This window comes from Nymphaea colorata, chromosome 9, assembly GCF_008831285.2.
Source record: "Nymphaea colorata isolate Beijing-Zhang1983 chromosome 9, ASM883128v2, whole genome shotgun sequence".
Classification (NCBI taxonomy): Eukaryota; Viridiplantae; Streptophyta; class Magnoliopsida; order Nymphaeales; family Nymphaeaceae; genus Nymphaea; species Nymphaea colorata.
Window position 1 is genome coordinate 24,987,818 of NC_045146.1, and position 24,250 is coordinate 25,012,067.

Here is a 24,250-nt window from a genome sequence, read left to right on the forward strand (position 1 = left end):
ATCTTGAAAAAGAACAACCTAACACTTCATGGCCATTTTCTTGAATGGTTAGGTGGAAATAAACAAAAGAATGGGCCCGTCTGCAACCTAAAGAGGGGAATTTCAAAGATTTGAAAAAGACCAATTAGAGAATGTAAAATTTTATGATTAGTGTTTTTTATGGCGAGGTAGAGTCCGGACCATCAAAAACTTTGTCCACTTGCTCACCTACCGTGACGGTATAAAAAGAAAGACTTTCCGATCAAAAAGGTGGAATGCGATACTTTATAAGAATGATAAGTTGTGTAAGATAGATCTTCGGTTCGGTCTATGGAATGAATTGAAGGATTGACTCTGTAACACCCCTTGGTCTGGCAGTAGGCAGGGATGGGCTCGTCTACCGGGCATGACCAGTGGTCGGTCATTTCAGGGATGACTACTGGTGCATTGCTACGGCCTGCCTGGTAAGGAGAGGCAAAAATTGGCGGCTGCGGACTGTGTGCCAAAATCTTTGACACATTAGTTCTTCTTATTCACGCTCGGCTTCACTATCACAGAACCATCACTCGCCTTTGAAATCCTTTGAGCAGCCACTTGGACGATGCCCTTAGTTTGGTAGAAACTTGTTTTTGAGAAAATCAGTTATTTTAATGAGTTTTGGAAACATGGTTGCCTGTTTGATTGGCATTCCATAACCAAAATTTTTGACAGATCAATTCTCCTTAATCGCATTTGGCTTGAGTAACATAAAACCAACCATGAATCTCTGTTTGCAGACAGCTATCGGTGGCCAATTCGCTTACGAAATCTTTTCAGGGGGCGCTTGAATGACACTCTTATTTAACTCAATTTTTACAACTTTTTGATAAACCTTGGTTTTGAGAAAATCAGTTTTTTAAATGAGTTTTGGAAAATTTTTTAATGAATTTTGAAAACTTGTGTATTTTGTTGATACACCCAAAACCTATACTTCTGTAAATAACCTGGGGGATGCCTAGTTTTTCACTCGCTTCTGGATTTTCCTCAAACCTCGTTTAGATATCACCCAAACATTCTAAAAACACTATTTAGGAGGCAAATTGTCTCCAAAACAGTGTTTTGAAGTGTTACTCAAACGGCCCCTTATTTAGTAATAATATATTGTTTGCTATTTAGAAATGTTTTAGATAATTACAAAGTTATCAAGCAGATGGATTCCTTTGCAAAGCTTACTAGGGGTGGGTCCCCTCCCCCGGGAAAAAGAAAGGGAAAAAAAACATGGTTTCTGAACATCTTTTAGCAGCTCAAGCAACGAGACGCCTTTGACGTCCACATTGTCCTTATCTTTTGTTAAGATTATGTTTTCGTTAGGCTCATTAGCTCATCAAGATTGCACAAGAAAAATGAAGGATGTGCATGTGGTTGCTGAGCCGACTAACCCCAAGGGAAATTCATCCCAAGAAACTCAGATATCCCATGCATCAGCTTTTTAATCATCGACCCTAAGCTAATATAGTTTCACTAATAAACACATCACACTGCAAAAAAGAGAATCATTTTGCAGAATCTGATGCCTTCATTATACATGCTTAAGACTTCCAATTTGTTCACAATGACAACAGCACCACCAGTCCCAATTTCTTGGTCAGGAAATCCAGATGAGTGCAATAAATATACAGGGGAGCTCTAATTATCTACAGACTATGCATGAGAACTATATCAAGTTGTGCAAAAAAAAAAAGAAAAGAAAAGAAAAACAACCCGACTCTTTACTGAACTATCAACTGTTTATCAATGACTGAAGAATACGAATCTATCATTCACAAAACTACAGTTTTTCTACGGGCGACCATAGTAAATGCTGAAGCAGATCCATACGGTTTTCCAGTTCACTGCCACCTTACCCAGAAACCGCACATTAAATTCACCTTTTCCATCACCCAGAATTCAAAACACTAACAGAATATCTTTCATTGTGCTTGTGTGTGGGGGGGTGTGAGCGTGTTGGGGTGTGCAAGAACCTGTTCTCTTTATCCAAATTTTGAAATTCTCAAACATCAGTTGCACTGCTGGTCAATGATGGAGTACAAATCATGATGTACCAAATAAATAGAAGCGCATCCTAAGATGGCAAATTTTGGATTATTACAACAAGATGAATGGAGAAAAGATTAATAAAAGAAAAGTTTTACAGTTTAATCCTAAAGCTTAAAATGACTTACCAACTTAGTTTCATGCATATGCATGTAGACAGGTAGAAAAATCAATTATGGACATCCCTTTACTTATGCTCAAAAATCAATTCCTGTTCCCAGTCCCTTATTGTTACTGAGCTTTACCAAGTTGCTAAAATGTTCTGAGACACTGCAGAGATTTAGACTCATCTCTGGCCAATTTTATGCTGCAGCACTCTGCTTATCATCATGATCTTCGAGGTTGAGAACCTCCAGCAACTTTGGCCAACTCTCAGGGATCCCACCTGGTAGATGAAACTCGAGCAGTTTTCCTCTAGCACGATAAAAATCTTCTACAGGCCGGCTCTGCATATACATAAAAACTGGAGTATTACTTCTCGGCATATGACAATGTACACTCCCAAAGTCTGTTCCCAAAATCATCAGAAAGAAATCAATTGGAACTACAAAAGCAATAATTTCAGTCTCACAAGTGATTCAATACAATGACATCATTAGGATTTCAAGCATCAGAAATAACTACATTGAAAAACATGGGAGTTTAGGATTTTCGTAGTCCAAATCAATGGTTAAGTAACCCAAGTCACCTAATCACCATCAATAATAAGTCATAAGATGATAGCAGAAACAGTTTTGGATGGAAGCGAATATTTAACAACATGTCATCCCGAGTCTTAGAAATACAAAGATCAATTAAGAAAGATAGGACAATCAGTTGATTAGCCTGTTACAATAATAATAATTTTTATTCCAATAATTTACTTCTGAAAAACATAAAACCAAAGTTCCACAAGCAAGAAAAATATTGGATGTTAAAATTGAATAGGCACAAGGTTAGAAAAAGCTCTATAGTCTATCCATTACCATGTAATTGTAGATGCGAAGACGCTCCTTTACTACTTCCTCTGTATCATCAGCACGTGTGATGAGCTTTGATGCACAATGTGGAGGAGGGAGAAGAGGAGCCATGTATATTCCTGGTGTGCCATTCTCACCCTCTATATTGATGGATGCCACATTAAAGTTACCTCCACACTGACCGCAAATCCTTCTTCCAAGGCACTTTGCAATCAATACATCTTCTCTGAGTTTCAGGTTTATCACCAGGTCAATTTCAGTCACTCCCTCCAAAATTTCCTGCATGGTATAGACAATTGCTATATTTAGACATAGATCAGGTGAGTACCCAAATAACAATATCTTGTACGTTGACTTAATTGATTAACCAGAAAATTTGACACAATAATAATAAACTACCCATTCCATCTGAGATATGTGCAAATCGATGAGTTTTTAAAAGTTCAAGTACATTGTCTTTTCAAAATTGCATCATGGTCAGAAAAATAGGTTGACAGCAAGATTCTTTCATTAGGGACTGGAGGTCGCAATGTGAACAAAGAATCATGTAAGGTACTCAGTCTTTCCTAAGTCCTCAGGACATAGAATTCTGTATTTAGGATTACAATCTGATCTGCGACCAAGAACCCTATTTGTCTTAGAGGTTGGGCAATTGATCTTAATGTAATGTAGGAGAATAAAAAAAAATTGTGATCACAAAATAGAGCAATTTTCTTGTGATACTCATGTGCACAAGCAGTTAAAGAAGCCTGCAAGCACATTTATCTAAATGAAACAAACATGACATCTCCTTTAGGTCAAGATTTGAGGACCCATTTAGTGGTCAAAGATTACATGTGGCTCAATTTTTTACATCTTCTACTTCGAAAATTCCAATCCATAAAGTGAAGGACGACTACTAGATTTCAGCAAAATGAAGATCCTAATTTATGAATTAGCCAACAGAAGATTGGTACTCCCAAAGTCCGCATTGCATTTCTTGCCTATAAAAATAAAAAACAGGGACCCACCATCACGCTAGTTGATAGCAATAGAACTAGGGGCAAAATTCTGAAGCATATGCACGAAAGGCAGAGCTGCTAGAAGAAGGGAAAAGTGACGCACCCACACGTGACTTGGTAAATGCTATCCAGGAAACATATCCAAATGGACGACAGAAAACAACATAATGCGACATGTCACAAGACGAAAGGTTACACATATGGAATACAAGATTCTTTGATACGGTGATTATAGAGTCAGAATCTTTACATACTAGAATTGTCATGTCTTTCCCCTAACCAAAGCATAGCAAGCTACACTCCTCACGGAATAATAATTCTCAAAAGCATGCTATGTTAAAGGCAATTAGATAAGTAAAAAACATAGCAATAAATCTTTCATATAATATGAGATCTCTTAAAGTTGCAGACAATAAGAGTATATGGGCATATGCATATATGCTTGTACCGAATCGCAATTAGGCTACCTGTCTAAGAAGGAACACAAGGTTGAAAGTATCAAAAGTTTTTCATCGCATTGTGCAAGTAATATACCGAAAGTAATGAATAATGCGCGCCTAATTAAGGCACCAGTCCAGAGAAATTTCCACGACAACTAGTAGCAATCGTTGGATGTTTACACAGAATTGGTACTATCAAGATTCTTAAAAGATATGCTGCAGATACTAACCGCTTGTTTTATTGTTCTTGGAAAGCCATCAAGGATGAATCCTGACTCACCCCTCGCTTGTCCATTTTCAAGACGTTGAGACAAAAGGCTCATAATAATTCCATCAGGGACCAGCTTTCCTTGATTAACGATTCCTTCTAGCTGAAAAGGACAAGAATTTGAGATGGCAAATCAGTATATGGTCTCTCATCCAAATAATAAAAATCTTAAGTTCTGAACATTCTTTTCTGCTACACAACCACATCTCCCTTTCCAGAAAATCCATCGTTCCAAAGTTCAAGAAACATATAGAAAATTAACTTGTGGAAACCTAAAAAAAGTTCAGCATTTGCAATTCCAAAGTTGAATTAGAACTCCGAACCACCTTAGATAAAAAAAAAAAAAAACACATTTTCTATTACCTCCGTCACGACCCATCAAGAAACTTGCCAAATCATACGAATTGACAGGAAGATATCCACAACAACAAATAGGCAGCAGGGGAACCCCATTAAGAATCACATAAAAAGTAAAGAATCGAGCAGACAAAGGCAGAACTGGGACCAAAAATGGAACAACGGTACCTGATGGGCAAGAGGGCCAGACTGCGCGAGCTCATCCCGAACAAGATCGCCGGTGGCGATGTGGGGCACGCCCAGCAGGTGAGAAAGTCGGCTAGCATAGGTACCCTTACCAACGCCAGGACAGCCGAGAAACACCCACTGGACGTTGCCGTGCTGCTGCTTCGGTGGGTCCGCTTGGTGTTTCCGGGGGAACACAGCGGCTCGCGGATCGCCCTCCGAGACGACGGCGGTGAACGCGCGGCCGTAGGCCCTGCCGGTGGCGGCTATCGGCCTCAGCACGCGGCGGAAGGCCGCCATCGGCGTCGTAGAGAAGCCACCAAGAAGAAGAGGCTTACTTAACGTTAAAAAGGGTTTAAAAAGGAAAAGAGTTCGTTTCTTGTTGGCTGTTTTTGGGGTGCGATTGTGCTGAAAGCGAGGAGGGTGAGCCAGAAAATACAGATCGGCGGAAAAGATATTTCACGTTAAGATCGGAACAAAACTAGGAAGGAAAATGAACAAAAATGAGGTTTCCCGATGAGGTTCCGCCGGAGGGGACGAACCAGATGCACCTTTTCTCCGACAACAGTGGGAAACAGGAAATCATTGCCTCGGTCGCTTTCTCCTGCCTTCCTTTTTCCTATTTTTTCTCTTTTATCATTTGAAGAAATGAACGGTTGACTTGTGAGACATCAAGAAATGTGAACAGTAAATAATAAACAGTAACGATAAAAATAATGCTTGTCAATAATTAATTTATAAACTAGTATTAACTACAATTTATAATTCTATAATGACTTTAGGAGTAACTTATAAACCTTTTAGCATTAAATTTTAACCAGGAAACAACTATCCTAGAGCATTGACTTTTCCATCCATTACCCAATTATTTGAAATCCATGTAACGTTATGAAAAAAAAAAAGGATAAATGCAACTTTTCAGTGCATATTATGTAGTTTTGTTTACCTAGTTGCACCACTAGAAAATTAGAAAAAAAAATTGTAGAAACAGCTTTTCATTATTCTATTTTTATTTATCTCTTCTTTGACATGTTATGTTTCTTATTTTTGTTTTTTTGTTATATGATATTCATCGGGCTTGTTCTAGAAGACCCACGGAGACAAGTATGTTAAACGATTCATGGAGAAACTTGGTTTCATAATGCCTTGGATTCGGATTTTTTTTTTTTCTTCAGTCATATACCACTTTATCTATCTTTATTATGTGATATTTTTAGTTTCAATAAGAAAAAATAACACTGCCACAATTATGTTGGAAGATATAAAGCAGACTACGTGTTTTATTTATCACCTCCTGAGTGTGCACGGTCAAACCGTCAAACTGGTGGGCACACAGAAAAAATGCGACGGTGTTAAAAGGTGCTGAATCAGAGTTCTATTTGCAGTCGTACCGCCATCTTCGTATTGAGAAGTCTCTCTCTCTCTCTCTCTCTCTCTCTCTCTCTCTCTCTCTCTATATATATATATATATATATATATATATATATATATATATATTTGAGAAGTCTATCTTTCTTTCTTTCTTTCTTTTTCTCTCTCTCTCTCTCTCTCTCTCTCTCTCTCTCTCTCTCTCTATATATATATATATATATATATATATATTATGTGCCTTGAGACGGAGTTCCAAGAATCAGAGCTCATTTCACCATGGACAGACAGCTGGACAGCTGGTGTTGACAATTTCCGGCCGGCGAGATGGTATTCGCAACCCAAGGGGAAGCGAGCCACAAATCCCTGACGTGATCATAACTCCTGCAGGCGTGTTCGCCATGTAAGAAGCGATCGCTTGGTATCCGAATGAGAACCCAACAATGAAAAGAAAAGATATTACAATGGGATGTCCGTCATCGGACACATGTTTTCAACAAGGCTGCAGAGGAAGAGATCCTTTAAGGGATCAAAACACTAATAGGTTTTGAAATGTAATAAAAAGGGAAATTGTATTGGTAAACCTGACATTAAATTTGCAGCCGAGTCGTGACAGTTTTGCGCTAGTTTTCTTGTTGATTCGCATGAACACTTATACAAATAACATGATGCAGTAAACTCGTGAAAGTTGCTGAGAAAGTTACTGTTGGTAGAGCTGAGTGCAGCGCCAGCACCGCTGGTAGTCATCGTGGGCTGTTCAAGGCCTGCAGCTTTTGTTCTTGTTTCCACGCATCTGACCATGTACAGTGGAACTCAAGACACTTTGGTTCTCAATGATCTATTGTTTCATCCCCAGGAAATTAGATATTTAATCATACCAAATGACGACAAAAGCAACTCACTTCATCCATAGTACCGATAGCCAGTTTGCCACGATGACGAAAGCAACTCATGGACTTCTCTTCCATCGTATTGGATAGACAGTGTACCGAATCAAAACCCTTGGAGGAGATCAACCCCAGAAATGTGTGTGTATCAATACATATGACCCCAATAGAAAAGAAAACAAGAGGAATAGGAAACTAACTTATTGTAGGATATTCCAGTCAATTCAGTTGGAACAACAAGGTCGACATTTACCACTAACGATGAGGGTTTTTGTAAATGATAACCAAATGAGAATTAATACAAAGAAAACTAGACATTACTAGGCATGAAGACAACATATATATTAATTTCCACAAATACCAGTGGCCAAAAAATACAGCTTCACCTTCACGTCTTCCCAAGCCCATCAAAGCATGGACGGGTTGTGTACTAAATTATGTAAAGCATCTTTTCCTACTTTTTTGTGAACTGAAAAAGAAAAAGTGAGAGATGTGGATGCTTTGGCAAGCCACAATCTAAATAACTTGAATATTGCTAACTAAAGAAAATCGACATGTCCATTCATAATCAATTCTAGGACTCAACTGTGAGAGATAAACCCTCCCTTACGTCTATAATTTATAGAGTGGCACAATTCCAAGGAGATGGAAGCATATTCTCATTACAACTGCAGTGGCCTCGCATAACAATAATCTACTTATCTCCTCCTCTGATCCCACCACCTGCAAGCATTATATACCAAATGAATAAACAAGACTTAAAATTTCGCAATGTCCTTTTCTGAATCCAAAAAAAATGGAAAAGAGAAGTAACGCCAAATGCCTGCTAATGTACAGGATTGTCATCAAAAAGTTTAAGACCATTTCCTTTAGGATGCACTTTGATTTCCTTTCCCTCGTCATATTTATACAGGCACCAACCTTTTTATAAACTAATAGTAGCTTTCCAGATAAAAAATATCAGCAGTTCTATAAGGCCTACAATGCTATCCATGTAATAGAAAGAACATTTTGCAGAAACCTAACAAAGTCTTGCACTAAAGAAAGAACTATGAATTTTGCTAAGTCACATGGATACTTCAGGAAGGTCCAAGTACCTGTGTCGCACACCCATACCCAAAGTGGGTACTTGGACACACTTGGGTATTTTTAGACAAAACTGCTTAATTTTGCTTGATTAATTTTTTTTTCACCAACATGTAATGTTTTTAATTATATCACTTGTTTATTTAACTGTCACTTTCATTTTGATTCTTTTATGTTATTTTGCATATACTTATATGTCGTACCCCCGTATCCATATTTTCTAAAGTTGTCATCATGTCTGTACCTGTATCTCCATACCCATACCCATGAGACTTAGGAAATTTGAGAAAGCTATATATATTGTTCATTAAAACAGAGGCATTGTTAAAAAGAATAAATCATGAAACTTTTAGTGAGTTTCTGCTACATGACATCAAGGAAGATGCATAAATGAGGACATATACATAGATCAAATCATAGCTTCTCACCACAGAAGGATAAATAGATAAAAATGAAGTCATACCCTGCAAGTGGAGTAAAACTTTGTGAAATTTTCTGATAGGTTGTACAGGTATTCACATAATGTGTTCGGAAGGAGATTAGTGACAGCATCCTCTACTATCTGCAAGTGCACAGAATTGCATCCATAACCATCTCTGAGCTAAATTTAAATGGTGAAAAAGAAAAGGGAGAAAGAGGCTGAAGTAGAGGATTAATGAAGCAAAAATCCCAAATGAAACTACCATTCATCAGGAAAAATGCAAATATTTAAACCAACTCCTACCTCAGAGAACTGGATCAAATGAATACCCAATATGCGTTCATTATCATGCACGATATGGATCCTTCCTCCCTTCTATGAAAGAAACAAAGCAAGAAAGTTGGAAAAGGACTTAAGGGTAATATATCAATCAGAACAATAGGAACAAGCAAGTTAGACAGAAATCAAGAACGTGACAAAACCACAAAAGTCTCACTAATGGCTATCCTAAGAAAAACTGCATCACATAGGGAAAACAACTTACATTCTTCAGCTCCTCTATGTCTTTACCGGACTTCCGGATAATGGAACAAATGCGAGCATGTGCATAAAGAAGGTAAACAGCAGTATTTCCCTGCATGATTAAGTGACAGTAATAAAAGTCAAGCCATCAGCAGTATTTCCCATGCAACTAGCGTGTTCATTTTGTAGAACCTAAAAAACTAAAGGGAAAAGTATATAAGAAAAAGAACAATGGCTTACTCGAACATCCAACATTTGCTCATAATTGAATGTGTAATTAGTCAGCCGATTATTTTTCAGATCTGCATACCTGTATACAAGAATTCTCCACTGTCAAAGAAAAAAAATCTTACATAATCTTCAGAACGGACATATAATAACCTCTTAGCATATATATATTATGGTATAAATCAAGCAGATAAAAACCTCACGGAGGTACATTAACAGCATTTAAACAGGTGCACAAAATGGAGGTCAGGCATTGTGCAATGCATGGTTTGTGGGGTAGACTACCAGTAACCACTGCATGTAGCTGCAGAAAATTCATGGGTGATTATAACCCACCACTTCAAAGAATCACTAAGACAAAAAAAAGTTGCTCCTTGTATGGCCATCTTTTTAACAAATACATGTAATTATGGAACAGAGTATGACACATCAATCAGTTTCTTTGAAAGACTGAAACATACATGTCATTGGGGCATAAGTGAAAAAAATGTACACTAAGAGACCAGGCTGTAAAACTATCCAAAACTTTTGCAAAGGAAGAAAGTTTTTCATAGAAATGCCAAACTATCAGTCCACGGAATTTTTTATGGTCCGTGGATCTTAGTTACATCTACATTAGTTCTAGGTAAAACAATCACTGCACTACACCACCAAAAGCAACAGTTATATACAAAGCAATGCAATCGGCTGTGCTCAGTTACTGACAGACTGTGGTTCTGTTTGTGTCAGAAGTTGGGACTTGGAGGTCAATGTAGAATTTATACAACGTACATCTCATACTTTGAGGAAGATTTCCATTCAGAAGTTGGGACTTGGAGGTCAACACATACAATGCATTTTTTTTCTTTTCACCATCCTTGCAGAAGGCACAGGAATCAACAATCCCTCAATATTAAAATCACTGAAGCAGTACATTAGATGCTAATGCACACTTCACTCTCATAGGAAATCCATCAACCAAAAAATGCATCAACAGTCATGATAAATACCCTGTGAAAATTACTGAAGGCTACTAATATGCACAAACACAAACATGAATGTGCCATGTAGTAGCAATGGATGTGGCAGTACTTTGTCATGGTAGTTGCAGTAGCAAAAGTAGCAAAACAAATGACAACAGGAGACAAAGCAAAGGTTATACTTTATAGCACCATAACCAATAGCCTCAGCAGCGTGCTCCAGCTCTTCAGCAGTCCATTCTTCTTCTCGACCTGATCAAACAATTATTTGTGATTATAATTGTTCAGAAAACATGTCTCACAGCATAGATCATATTTAGCCATACCTAGCATGACCAGGCACATGAGTAAATTTGCATGAACTTTGGATGGTTTAAGTTGGAAGAAGAGACTATATACTCACCACGTGTAACAAGTCCTTCTTTGCTTCGGTTTTTGGCTTCATCAAGCAACTCAACTAAACGAACGACTTCAGTGCTACGGGTCCTGAAACGTTTTCCATCTGAACCAAGTACCAGGCCAAACCCAACATGGTCTACTTTAGGGAAGGCACCATCACCAACAGGGAGCCACCCAGCACGTTTGGCAGCCTGCATTCAATGATAGAAAAGGCATGACACATGAATTTATCTGTTCAAGAATTTCCATAGCTTAAAGATCTGTTCAGTAACATTGTTATCAGTACCAGCCTGAATCAGACTGAACTAGCGAAATACGTGTTGTAATTGGCCCCCACATTGATACAAATCCTCACACATCCCTTTTAAATTTTTTCAATTTCAAAATAATTTTTATTTTTTAATGTAAAAGATGAGAATAGAGCAATTCAGCCTGATTTTCAGAACCATTGTGTAAAATAATTCACCTCTGGGACTAATATTGACATCAGTTAATAGAAAACATTGTACAGAATTTCTATAACAGAGCACATTCACTTCCTGAGAGAGCACACGTACCGCAAAGAACATTTCAAAATGCTGTGATTGTCCCACATCAGTAACATATATTATCCACTCAGCTTTCTCTTCATTGAGGCGGTACCTGCATGTCAAATTAGCAGCATGAAATAAACACATTTGCAAAGCAAAATCATCCACAAGAAGAAAAGTTATACCAAGAATGTCTAATACATGTGGTGGAAGGTAGATCCTATTTAGACTTCATTACCCACAAGACATTTATGGCTGTGGAAAAAGTTACCAAGACCCTAAGGGAGTTTGATACTGCAGGAAAAAATCAGGGTGTACTGGATGGGTGCAGTTTCACTTTCACCTGCCCGTACAACCCCAAATCCAACACAGTTGACTGTAGAAAACTGAAAATGGCAAAATTTTCACCAAATAAAAAGCTAAAGCTAGCCAACTTTTACTCCTGAAATGTTTGATCTGCCATATAAAGGAATATTCTTCCTGAATCCTTTTTCAGGCTATCAAATGCCCCCTACTAATCAGAAACATTAATGTCACACATATTCAAATATCTTTTCACCAACAACAAAGTTACTGAATCAAAACAAATAGCCATTGATGTCAATCAAGACGCAAACAGAACTCACCAGAGAGCAGAAAGATCAGTCGAAGCATAGTTATAGCCACCATCTCTCTTAACTACAATCAATGGTATATTTTGACCCTCAATGAAGATCACTCTGGCACCTTCACTTTCCTCAATTAGCCCCTTCTCATGCAGTTTTTCAAGAACGCCAGGAATGTAGGGATTATAAAAACTCTCACCCTGTAAAAGAATTGTCAACTCAAGAATGAGCATACAATTTCACTTCATGCAAATTGTGTGAAAGGTGACATCTGTTACTAGAAATGGAATGGTCGAGACAGGTAACATTCATTTACACTTTGCTTTGGCAAATCAGGGAAAGAGACAGTAAGATTCCTGTTAGGAGGTACCATAATTCATAGGAAGTAATTTTGCTACTTTAATTCAGGATAAGTTACTGAACATCACATGCAAACGGATTACGCTATACATAGTCCACAAATTTAAAGCTCTGGCAAGTCAGACTTTTCTTTTTTTCTCAATAGGGCTAAAGCACCCCCCCCCCCCCTCTTCCCCATGCCTCCTGGGCCCAAGGCTGCAGCAGTGCCTGGGAAAGAGTAAGTGCACCTTCAATTTGATGCCATGCTCTAGCTCATAAGGCAGACTTACTAAGAGCAAGGATACATGAAATAAAGAGAAAAGTATGATATTACCACTATTCTTGGAGGTAACCAAATACTCTCCCAAAAATTACATGAACATTTAAATACTATGTAACAATCAGAAGCAATTCATATGTCCTTCAAAGTAAAATTCCATATTCTTAAACGCCTTTGTAGCACAGCTATGTAACAATCAGAAGCAATTCATATGTCCTTCAAAGTAAAATTCCATATTCTTAAACGCCTTTGTAGCACAGAAACCAAATCAAGGAAAACATGGATTCTCGTGTAGAATTTTTCAGAGTATGTTAACCTTTTCCTCCAAGTGAACCCCTAGGCGTTGATAAACCTGATCAAATTCCCGACGGCTGATTTCGCAGATTTTCTGCCATGCCTGCCTATACTTAGCTTCCCCACCCTGAAGACAACATTGAAACACATTTTGAGACCAAAACTCTAGTCAGAAGAATCTGTATATTTGTGCGTGTGTGTGTATGTAACGAGAGAGAAAGAAAGAGAGAGATCATCCAATCTTCACCTGGAGACGAACCACAGCTTGCTGTGCTCGTTCCTTGAATGCTGCATCATCATCAAACTTCTTCTTTGATGCCTTGTAAAATTCCTGTGAAACTGCTGGCTGTAAGTAATACATAATAAACCCCCAACAACTTGTACACAGGAAGAAAAACTTCATGGATTTTTTTCTGAGAGTTTGTGTTTGTAATGTCCCAGTTATCGCTGATCAACAAACCACTGACGAACAAGATATGCTTTAACTCCTCTAGTTCTTGTTTTCAGAATACTTAGATATTCTCATGCTTCGCAATGGGCTAAAGCTATAAAACAGCAAGGTAGCCTATCCAATTATCAACCAAACAGCTCCAGTAGTTAACAAAGTTCTCAAACCAAGTCACTTTAGGGGAGGAATTAAATCAAGCCAAAGAAATGACACAGGTCAAGAGCTCACCCAGGGCTCAACTCTTGGCATTCACTGGCATTGTCTGATCAACCCAGCTTATAAATATTTCAGAAAAGGTAAAAAAATTAAAAAAAAAAATCATCTAAAAAGGCACAAATCAAATTTGCTAGATACAAGTTCCAAAATTTCCAATTCTATTTGAAACCAAAGACAACTACAGGCATTATCCCCATAATTTCAAAAAAATGAGGTAAATAACAGAATATATATCATCAATTACAAATGAGAAAAAGGAAACCAGAAAATTGAACAAGGAAAGATCTAAAGGATCATGGGTGATTCTTACTTGGAGATCACCAATGGCTTGTTCACCAGCATCCTCCCAGTTTGGGAACTTTTCAAAAAGGTACTCAATCAACATGCCAAACTGTGAGAAGACAAAATATTAGGGATACTAGGAAAGGTCACTCATCTTATCAAACAGTAAACACAATGCATCACACTGCCATCTCAGCAGGCAATTATAATTTTAAACTGAGACATTTTTAGAATTTAACAAACAACCAAAGCTGTATGAGAAGTCCCAAATTTTTGCTAGACAAACAGTCAATGAGTCAAAAATGAACAAACAAAAATCTTTTTCACATAGACATGTGATTGTGTACCCATGTCAGTGCAGCGATATGCTACCATATATGTCCAGATACTATTTGCGGCTGAATCAGGAGCAGTGTCATCTTCAGATCCAACCCGCTTTTATAAAACTTCATCTCTCGTTTATGGTCCCTCAACCTTAAGCCTAGCACCAACACAATATCCTTATTTCTACTTTTTTCCTCCTCTTCCACCTGCAGCCCCAAATGACAGGCAGGCAGCTAAGCCTAGTGAGAGGTTAAGCTTTCTGGCAACTTGAGGCAACATTCGGACAAGCTAGATAATGTTTTTTTTTTCATTTAAATATAGTGAATTTGGGCTCTTTTTCCAATCGTTTTTCAATTTAAGAAGTTTTGTTGTCTTTCATAAGTTGTAGAATTGGGGCTGCTTTTGCTCCTTTTCTGCAAATCCTTTGCCATCTTCTGACTTCTGAGTAACAACTGGTTCATCCAATAGGCTTTTGCAAGCAATTGCACATGTCAACTTCCTATTTTTTTCTGCTTAGTTCTTCTAGATTGCTATTGAATAAACTGCCTGCTATTATAGCAATCCGTTTGTGCGAGAGATACTAAAAATTGCATGGCAATCCTATTTGTTATCTGATTTATATTGAATAAGAACGTACATATATTGAAAGTACAGAGAAAATTGTGGAAGATTTTCATACAAATCTGATCTGTCGATCTGGTTTCTGTTGAACAGAAATCATGCAGAACTGTCATGGGTTAGCTAAATTAGCTGTTTCTTATTGGTCAGATTTCTTTAGAATTCAAAAGGCAGAAGATTTTCATATGAACTTGGTCTCTTGATCTAAATTTTATGCTCAATAAAATCATTCAGTTGTGCACAACTCTTATGGATGTATGGGTTAGCAGCTGTTGTGGCCGTATTATGTACGTATGTGTGTGTGTGTGTGTGTGTGTGTGTGTGTGTGTGTGTGTGTGTGTATAACCCTACCCCCTGGACCCACAACTTTCTCAATCATCGTGTCATACCTTTTGCACTAGCGCCTATGCAACTTACATGAAAATCCATTAGCATATTTCTTGGTGGCAGTATTTCAGAGTACTCAGGCAGTCATATAAACAGAAAAAAGTTTCCATGGACAGGTCAGTAGATTCCACTTGACTCCTACATTTATAGCATACATCGTTCTCTACACGAATCACATACCTGTGTACCCCAATCACCGACATGGTTTCGTCTAAGGACATCCGCTTTACAGAATTCTAGCATCCGAGATATACTATCACCAATGATGGTGGACCTCAAATGACCCACATGCATTTCTTTTGCAATATTTGGTGATGAAAAATCCACAATTGCCCTTTTGACAGGTAGAACGGGTGCCCAAGTATCAATTCCATTTACCAGCATCATCTCTATTCTCTGCAGCAAGCACAATATTAGCCTTACGGAATTCCTGAAGCAATCACCTCTCACACAGAAAGATAAAAAAAGTAGTAATTCATTCTGCAGTGCTAGGGGATTACCCCATCACCTTGGCAATCCATTTGTTAGACAGCATGACATTCACAAATCCAGGTCCAGCAACAGAAGTCGATTCAATCATTTCAGATGCAGGAAGATTCTTTGCAATTGACTGCAAACATAGAGAAAAAGGAAGATCATATTATATATGAATCAATGACCACAAAATCACAGAAAAGTTGCAGATTACCAGAATTACATATGCACCACCATATGGTGATTCTCTATGATTCTTATAGGAAAAAATAAAAAAAGACTTACAAAACCTTACTAACATAGAATACTTCACCATTCAATTAAAACATCTCCAGCTTTTGAAAAATTTTTAGACAAAGTCCGAGTTACAAAATTGAAGAGAATAAACTTTTGAAGTCAAGCAGAACTATTAAATTAGCAGCCAGGCTCAGTGCATTTTTCTTATCCTACTCGACACTGGTTTGAATGTATGTTTGCTGAAGCCATGAGGCAAGCTTTTAATTGTAACGACTTCAGACTGGACCTCAGCTGATGACTTTGCTCTTGTTTCGTGTCAGACCATGCTAAAAAGCTTGGTTTTCTTGCTCTTCCAAGAATTTAGGTTTAATAGTATCCAAAAGCTGAAGTTAAAGAGCCTGCAACTCCAACCAGATCATCATTCAGGTAACCTACTGTCATGTCTTCAAGTTTTAATTTTATGGTAAACAACGCCATGAAAAGTAGATCCATATTTGTACCTCACTAATCATTTTAGCTGTGAAGTAAACGTCAATAGGAAAATGCAGAAATAGAATTCTTTATTGACATCATTGTCATCCAGTGATGCACCAGTATGCCTGAAGTTGCTAAAACTAATCTTTTCCATATCACTGAGGTTTTTAATGATACTCTAAATATGGCAGTCATAAGATGGCAGTGGCACCCAGTTGGTGAAGAAATTGAATGATAATGGTAGTTGCAGAATGATGATGTTGGTACTTAAAACAAACTGAAACATGGTAATGACAAGATCACAGTGGATATATGATGATGACAATGAAGTGATGGTTGAATGATGATAACATCACCGGAATGGAACAACAAAGAAAGGTTAAGATGTTCAAGCAAAAGTCAAGATTGCTTGTTGAGACAAATCAAGATGATGGTGATTAAATTCATGTCAAGAACATGTTATAGAATAGAGAAGGGAAAGGATTTGTGGGGTAAATTTGGCTCTATGGACCAAGTTTTGTCAAAGCAGTTCAAAAAATTGATGATATGATGTTATCAGCTCTAAATTAAAACAAAAAAAAGGAAAGACTCAAAATAAAAACTATAAAAATTAGGTTTGATTATTTAAATAGTGCTATTAAGAATGGCCGATATTCATGCCAGAAACTGAAATAGCACAAAGCCTTGTCAACATAAGCAAGGCCCCTATTTTACAAACATCAAGATATTACTTCTCTATTAGTAAATGAACTCCCTTTTACATGGTTGCAGACCTCCCTAGGTCGATTATCACAATATGTTGCAAGACAGAACTTAAAAATAAGTAGATATCCTTCATCTCAAAATAAACAAAGTCTTCACCAAATTTCAACAGAGATTAAGGTAGATAACCTTCGCCTCAAAATATTACTAGAAAAAAAAAATGAAGCTCCTTAGCATGTCATTCATATTCACAATATGTAGAAAACATTCCCAAAACATGTTCCAAAAAATACACGTATCGGAACCAACATGAAAAATACTAATCCTATTCTATATTTGAAAAAAAAAAGATAATGCTTAAACAACCATGGGTTATTACTATTGACTGAGAAAAAATTGAACATCGGAATAAATCATCTACCTGGCCAATGGCATTAGGGTTTCGAAATTGGGTTGTCTTTCCTTTTATCTTGGACCACAAGCTCATAGCATTATTACTGCATAAGAATGCAATAAAGATTAATTCTCCTCAGGACTGGAGATAGATGAATACCTTTCATAATCAATAATATAAATTAAATAGCCAGACAATAAATGAACTTGCAGTTAGCAAGGATTTGTACTGATAAATAGTTACCATTGATAATCACCAAACTTTGCAGTGCAAATAGCAACCAATGGCTCTACGTTGGGCTCATCAGGAATTGTTTCCTTAAGAGACACTCTAAACAAATTAGAGAGTAGTTGCTTAACACTTCCAGTTTCATCCTTGGCTTGCTCCTATAGCAGAGAAACAGTAATTAATCAAATTCAGCATCACATTAGAAACCGAAATATTAGAGCAACAAAAATTTAAAAACATGATCATTTTAAACCAAAAGCCTTCAAGAAGTACATGATAACAAAACTGCGCAGAGAATACGTTCCGATTCATGGTGAATAGTGTTTGAGACCCTGCTCTGGGTATTGGCTTGCCAATTTTAGAGTTGATAGTGGCAACAGATTCACCTATTCCATTTTGTTTTGCAAGCTCAGTATGAGCGAAAGGGCCAGGATTGTCAACCAGGGTTAAGATACCACGCTATTGAGCTCGTCCACGTTAGCACGAAGAAAATGAAACTCCAGCATCAAAATTGCCATCAACAAGCAACACTAAGCGCTCCAACTCAAATGTGTCTAAACGTCAGATTTAGCAGCTTCCGAGACCAATTCTCATACCCGCACATATTCAGAATATCTTAATCATGGATTAATACAACGTCAACTACAAAGCTGCTTGTTATCCAACAATAATGAAACTAGGGTTTCTTACTTGAATTGCAGGCGGTGCAGATGCATCGGTGCTCATATTCGAAACCCTGAAATTTTTTACGAACCTTATTGAAGTCTCCCGAAAGCAACCTGTCTGCAATAGCACGCACGTCATTAAGCCAAATCCATGCACGACCCAAGAAAGAATAAAGGAACAAAAAGACAAAATCAACGCAACTGCATTCTTTGCTCTAACCTAGACTGGAAATAATACGAGATAGAGAGAGAGGGAGAGAGATAGAGAGAGAGAGAGAGAGAACTGTGGCCGTAGAAAACTAGTGTGCCTGGGTCGGGGCGGGAAATGGCGAGGAGGGAAAGAGGGAGGGAAGGTTTACCGGGTGGTGTCGGAGACGGCGATTAATCGAGAGGAAGGAGGAGGGAGAGACCGCGGGAGAGGGAGAAAGAGCACAGGTAGCGACGGCGCTCATTTTTTATTGGCCCGCCGCTCACTTCTTTCCCTCCCAGGACCGTTGCCCTAGAGCATAATGCGGGTCGGCCAATTCCTCGCCGAGTAATTTTACACGTCCAATTCCTCGGCCAGCTCATCGCAAACGCATTGTGTAAGCCCGTTCATGTTCGGATACGACTCCCCCTTTATCGAATTCAACTTAATCGTAATCAGATTTGGACATCATTGTTCTAAATGGTGTTCCAACCCGACCGACTACCATACCATATGATTCAACATTAATGTATAATATAATATCTCGATGCATTTTGGTCAAATATTTGGATATGGTCCAAAGTTTGCCCAAGGAACTCATACTACATCTGAATCGGCATAACACTTGAATCCAAATTTTTCAGTAGATCGGACTAAAGAAAATCGACTTCCCTAAATTCGCATGTGTTTGGTGGGTCTGGATCCATGTCCCAATTGAAACCCTATCCTATTTAAGCCATTTAGTTTTGTCTTCTATAAAAGGGAGGAAATCAATATTTTCTAAACACGTAGCAAAGAAGGTTATGTTATTGTTTTAAGAACCAACACATGAATCAAAATGTGACTATTCTTAGTGCTAGTGTTGAGTGTTGATATAGGCTCCGATACCATACCATAGTAACAACCTAGTTAACTTTTTGATAAAGAAATCTACATCTACTCCTATGATCATGTGTGCACTCTTGAGCCTCTCTCAATATTAAGATCTTTGCATAGATTCCATTTGTGCCAAGTCCAAATCAGAGGTGCTTTGCAATTTATGGAACCGAAGAGAATAGTTTGTTTGTTCAATACAAAAATGGTGTATCTAGTGGAATCTTTTCTACTTCATCAAAAGTCCTCACGAAAAGCCAAAGGCCGAGTAGTTCTTCTATTCATGTTTAGTAGTAGCAGAAAAACCTTCGGCTGCATTTTTTGGACCAGTAGAATATAGTATGTAAATATCGTACATTATTTTTTTGCAAAATATTATTGCGTCCATGAATATTTGAACTGTAGAATACAGAATCAATGACCACGACTATCATCTATACATGGCCAAGTAGACCGAAAAATATCAAGATATTTCGAGCACTTAATGGTCTTTTTTTAATGCATCCAACTACCGTAGACTTTGGGAGGGTGGTTGACAATTTGGTGTTCGATTTCCTTGATTTTCAGAATTCAAAACCCATGGATCTTATGTCTCATGACTATAACTTTATAGTTATAATTATTTTTTAATAAATTTTTTTAATTTTTATCCATCCAAAAACATCCTAACTCTTTAAACAACGGGTGGAGAAGTGAAACCCACCTTCATGGAATTACGTAAAATTGCAGATAGAGGAGAGAGCGACTGTAGTAAGTACTCTGGTCGGAGGGAGGGAAGTCTATCTTGTCCTATCGCTGTCTGATTTGTCGTGGAACTTTCATCCAAGTTCTGGCTTCATGCTGCTCTTGTTATTTCTTCTCATTTGTAGTTCTTCTGCATTTTGATTTTATTTTCATGTTTAACTCAATTACAGATAAGCTTCTCGTGTTCTTGATTTTATATTTCATATTTAATTCAATTACAAAACTTATCTTGTTCATGGTGGAGACGCATTAGTTGTTTGAACTGAAGGATTCAGTTAGATTCAAGCTCGGACTCAACTCATTGATCTCCAGCCTAGACGAGCAGGGTTGAACAAAGGAAAAAACAGTAAACACAGGGTTTTGGAAGAATGAATTTTGACTTGAAAACCTAGAGAAACGCCGCTCACGCCAAAAGCTTCTTAGAAGACAACTCTTCGACTTTCCGGAATCGAAGGTAAAGATTTTGTCCAAATGCGCGCCCGGTGACTGGGGACTCCTTCTCAGTTCTTCCTTCTCCTATCTCACTCTCGCTTTCTCTATTTGGTGGGGGTTGGCAGATTCTGAAGGTGACAGATTTGACTTGATCCGGAGCCGCCAGCCTAGAAGGATCGGAAGCCATGGTGCCCAGCTCTTGACCGGGCGTTCCTCTGAACTTGAAGAACCTCTCTCTCTCTCCCTCCCTCTCTCTCAACTGTGATATCGCGACGGGGAACAAGATGGAAGCGACAGCTGTGGATCTGTTGCGGGTGGATTTGCCCTTACATGAGGAGACTTTGGTGCTCGAAGCAGACAGGAGGTTCGGGCTCGTTTTGGTTGATCTCGTCAATGGATTTTGCACTCCTGGAGCCGGGAATCTGGTTGTGAATCTCTCTCAATCTTTTTCTGTCTCTGCATTTTGCATGTTAAGATCCTCTCCCCCCACCCACCCTTGTTCGATTATATTTGGGTTACGTAATATAACGAATCTTTAAGTTTTTCTGGAATGCTTTTTTCTCGTTCTCTTCAATTGTTTTCTTGTTATTTTGCTTTCGATTTCTTTTGTTTCTACAGTTCTTTCCAATTTCATGTCCGAAATCGACTTGGTGTTGACTTTACGTTTCTATTTACTTGTCAATATGATTTATTGAGTAAAGCCAAACAGCAATAAGATAAAGATTAGTCGCAGTTATGACCTTTTAGATGTTCTTGTTTTAGAGTTAAATTTGGTTTTCACTTTCTTGGCTTGCCAATTTGTTTAATCTGTTCTCAAAATTAGATAGTTATAACTGATATTTTTGCTGAATATCTGTTCCCAGGCCCCATTGACTGCCAATGATCAAATCTCGCTTATGGTGGATGAATCTGTCAAGCTTGCTAGGTTCTTCAGCGAGAGAAAATGGCCAATACTTGCTTTTCTGGACACCCATTATCCTGATAAGCCCGAGCCACCTTATCCTCCCCATTGTATCATTGGAACAGGAGAAGAAAATCTGGTTCCTGGTACCCTCTTTCTCTCTACTTAACACTCACAACCTATACTTTCCTCCCTTTAGAAGGAAACTCTTTTATTGTTTGACTTGTTACCTGTCCGTGCAATTTTGTTCGGTTAACAACAATAGTTCGACCACAGATGCTTCCATTCTGAGTTTCAATGTTCCAAAGGATCGACACGTCCCGAGGAGGAATTATTTACATGCCAGTTTGGTCAATTTTAGCTTTGCAGTGGCTGGAAAATGACGCAAATGCGACAATTAGACGCAAAGGCTGTATTGATGGTTTTATCGGCTCTATGGTTGAGGATGGTTCCAACGTATTCATTAATTGGGTGAAAAGCAAGGAGATTCATTCTGTAAGTCTTGCCCATGAAAAAGATCACTTTCTTGCCATTAGTCTCCAAAAGAAGTTGTATAACCTTCGTTAATTCTACCTTCTATTGAAAATCAGTATTTGAAATTGTGCCACAGATTTTGGTGCTAGGGATATGTACAGATATATGTGTCTTGGACTTTGTTGCTACCACCTTATCTGCGAGAAATCGAGGTTGGCTATCTCCATTGGAAGATGTTTTTGTTTACTCAAAGGGATGTGCAACTTATGATCTTCCTGCTTGTGTTGCTAAAGATATTAAGGGAGCTATTTCCCATCCTCAGGTAGGTACTTGTACTCGCATTTTTCCTTTCATTTGTTAATAGGGAAATTTGAAGATTACTCTACACCCTTATTCTGTCAATGGAAAAAGGTTGAACCCACTGATAATCCGTGTCTTCATGATTACGCCTGCTGGCTACATGAAAATGGAAAAAGATTACCAACCAATAGAGAAACTGCCTTAAGGATCTTCACAATGATATACAATAGATAATTAGAAAACAAACGACCCTTATATGTTGTAATACTTGGTACTAGATGTAAACTAAAATATCTGTTATGCTTTGAAGGGACAACATTAAAGTTAGCTTCAACATATCAGTGTGAGCACCTTGGCTCTCACAAACAATGCCAAGTCATCATCCTTTCTTTATTATTGTGATGTTGTAGAGATCTCTAGAGAAATAGCAGAGGCAAGAATTGCCATGTACTAAGTTCTTACAAGGTGGCATATTTACAACTTAAAGTTATAACATTCCAGCAGGGGAATGTTAGTATTCTCTTACAGTCAAGAGCAAGACAGACAATATCATGAACTGGTGATGCTAAAAATCTTTCTGAGATCATCCTGTTGGCCAACAATCTTTTGGCTCCATTAGGCTGTTTAATTTAGGTCTTATAATCTCAATTCTGTATTGCCATTTCGGAAGCCTCACTTTTACTATTCTATATTTGTAGACATTTTTTTCATAATGAATTCCTGTGAAAAATCCAAGAAGATGAGTTGTCAAGTCGCCTATTTTTAAAGCACATTTGGATGTCCTAACCCTGTAAAGATCTTGTGGGCTACTGAAAGATTGTACATCTTATATAGTCTAAATGTCGTCATTCAGTGGAAGTTAAAAACCATCATATCCCTTCGTGGTATTTTGCTCACCGGGGAATGTTCATCAACCGTTACTAGCATATTTATGTTTCAATCTCAAATACAGAGAGAAATATACTTTTCTTCCCAGATAAATATCTCCTTTTCTTTTAAGATATCAATTCAAATCTTCTTTTGATGCGCAGTTGTTTTTTCACTCTGCTGCAATTTTTCGACTGTGCTATTGAATAATCTTAGTTGCAGCTGAAACACTCATCTGTTTACATTGTAGGAAACCATGCATCATGTGGGCCTCTATATAGCACAAGGAAGGGGAGCAAAAATCGTGCGGAAAGTGGAGTAAAGGTTGAAAGATGGTTCCACCACCTGTTGTAACCTATAGATATATTAAAATGTTAAGTGGCTTGTAGCTTCTCTGTGTTGGCAATTTCCCCGAAGCATACCTAAAGTGAGAAAGAGTGAAGAGCATAAGGGAAATGTTTGCAGCAATCGAAACTAAACTTGTACAATGGTCCCTGCGACATTTGTACCCTTGTTCACCTTCATGATTGGCAAGCTTAATTTTCCTAAAAGGCCAAAAAACAATAACTTTGTAAGCATAAGCGCCCAATCACGAACATCTCTAATGCTCTATTTTCAATTAGATCAGTCTTTTCTTAGGAACAAGGAACTCAGAAACGTGATCCTCTTTGCAAAGATTTTTGTCCTTCAGTCCCCATTTCAAGGAAGCAACTACTGCCTTTCACTTGTACGACAATTCTTCTCCCATCCAAAGAATTTTTGCAAGTGCTACAGCTCTAGATGACTTTTACAAATGCCTAGTTTCCAGGGATTGAAGCCCTTCATTTTACTCGATGCACATTTAAATATAATTTCTTTTGACC

General features: G+C 38.0%; 3 protein-coding genes across 5 annotated transcripts; 1 reads left to right on the forward strand and 2 right to left on the reverse strand.

The window, feature by feature from the left end:
* Positions 1-1,968: 1,968 nt before the first annotated feature.
* Positions 1,969-5,856, reverse strand: LOC116259787 (probable adenylate kinase 1, chloroplastic). Its single transcript, XM_031637702.2, has 4 exons — positions 5,246-5,856; positions 4,683-4,823; positions 3,018-3,290; positions 1,969-2,498 (listed from the first exon to the last, which is right to left on the reverse strand). Exons 1-4 carry the CDS (start codon positions 5,540-5,542, stop codon positions 2,355-2,357), a joined length of 855 nt encoding a protein of 284 aa, XP_031493562.1. The 5' UTR covers positions 5,543-5,856; the 3' UTR covers positions 1,969-2,354.
* A 1,962-nt stretch (positions 5,857-7,818) lies between these two features.
* LOC116261316 (arginine--tRNA ligase, cytoplasmic-like) lies at positions 7,819-19,123 on the reverse strand. Of its 2 annotated transcripts, none has more exons than XM_031640022.2 (18): positions 18,969-19,123; positions 18,635-18,727; positions 17,960-18,102; positions 17,744-17,819; positions 15,944-16,045; positions 15,616-15,831; positions 14,135-14,215; positions 13,408-13,491; positions 13,183-13,287; positions 12,269-12,447; positions 11,670-11,754; positions 11,117-11,303; positions 10,896-10,965; positions 9,767-9,836; positions 9,549-9,638; positions 9,308-9,376; positions 9,047-9,145; positions 7,819-8,220 (listed from the first exon to the last, which is right to left on the reverse strand). In XM_031640022.2, exons 1-18 carry the CDS (start codon positions 19,059-19,061, stop codon positions 8,110-8,112), a joined length of 1,953 nt encoding a protein of 650 aa, XP_031495882.1. In that variant the 5' UTR covers positions 19,062-19,123; the 3' UTR covers positions 7,819-8,109. The 2 variants fall into 2 exon arrangements, with proteins under 2 accessions (XP_031495882.1, XP_031495881.1); XM_031640021.2 differs by having other exon boundaries at positions 9,308-9,379.
* A 1,272-nt stretch (positions 19,124-20,395) lies between these two features.
* On the forward strand, positions 20,396-24,014 carry LOC116260025 (nicotinamidase 1). 2 transcript variants are annotated; one of them, XM_031638086.2, is made up of 6 exons: positions 20,396-20,867; positions 20,971-21,270; positions 21,709-21,892; positions 22,108-22,241; positions 22,357-22,542; positions 23,638-24,014. In XM_031638086.2, the coding sequence occupies exons 2-6, from the start codon at positions 21,130-21,132 to the stop codon at positions 23,707-23,709; spliced, it is 717 nt and encodes a 238-aa protein (XP_031493946.1). In that variant the 5' UTR covers positions 20,396-20,867; positions 20,971-21,129; the 3' UTR covers positions 23,710-24,014. The 2 variants fall into 2 exon arrangements, with proteins under 2 accessions (XP_031493946.1, XP_031493947.1); XM_031638087.2 differs by lacking the exon at positions 20,396-20,867 and having other exon boundaries at positions 20,875-21,270.
* Positions 24,015-24,250: the final 236 nt, after the last annotated feature.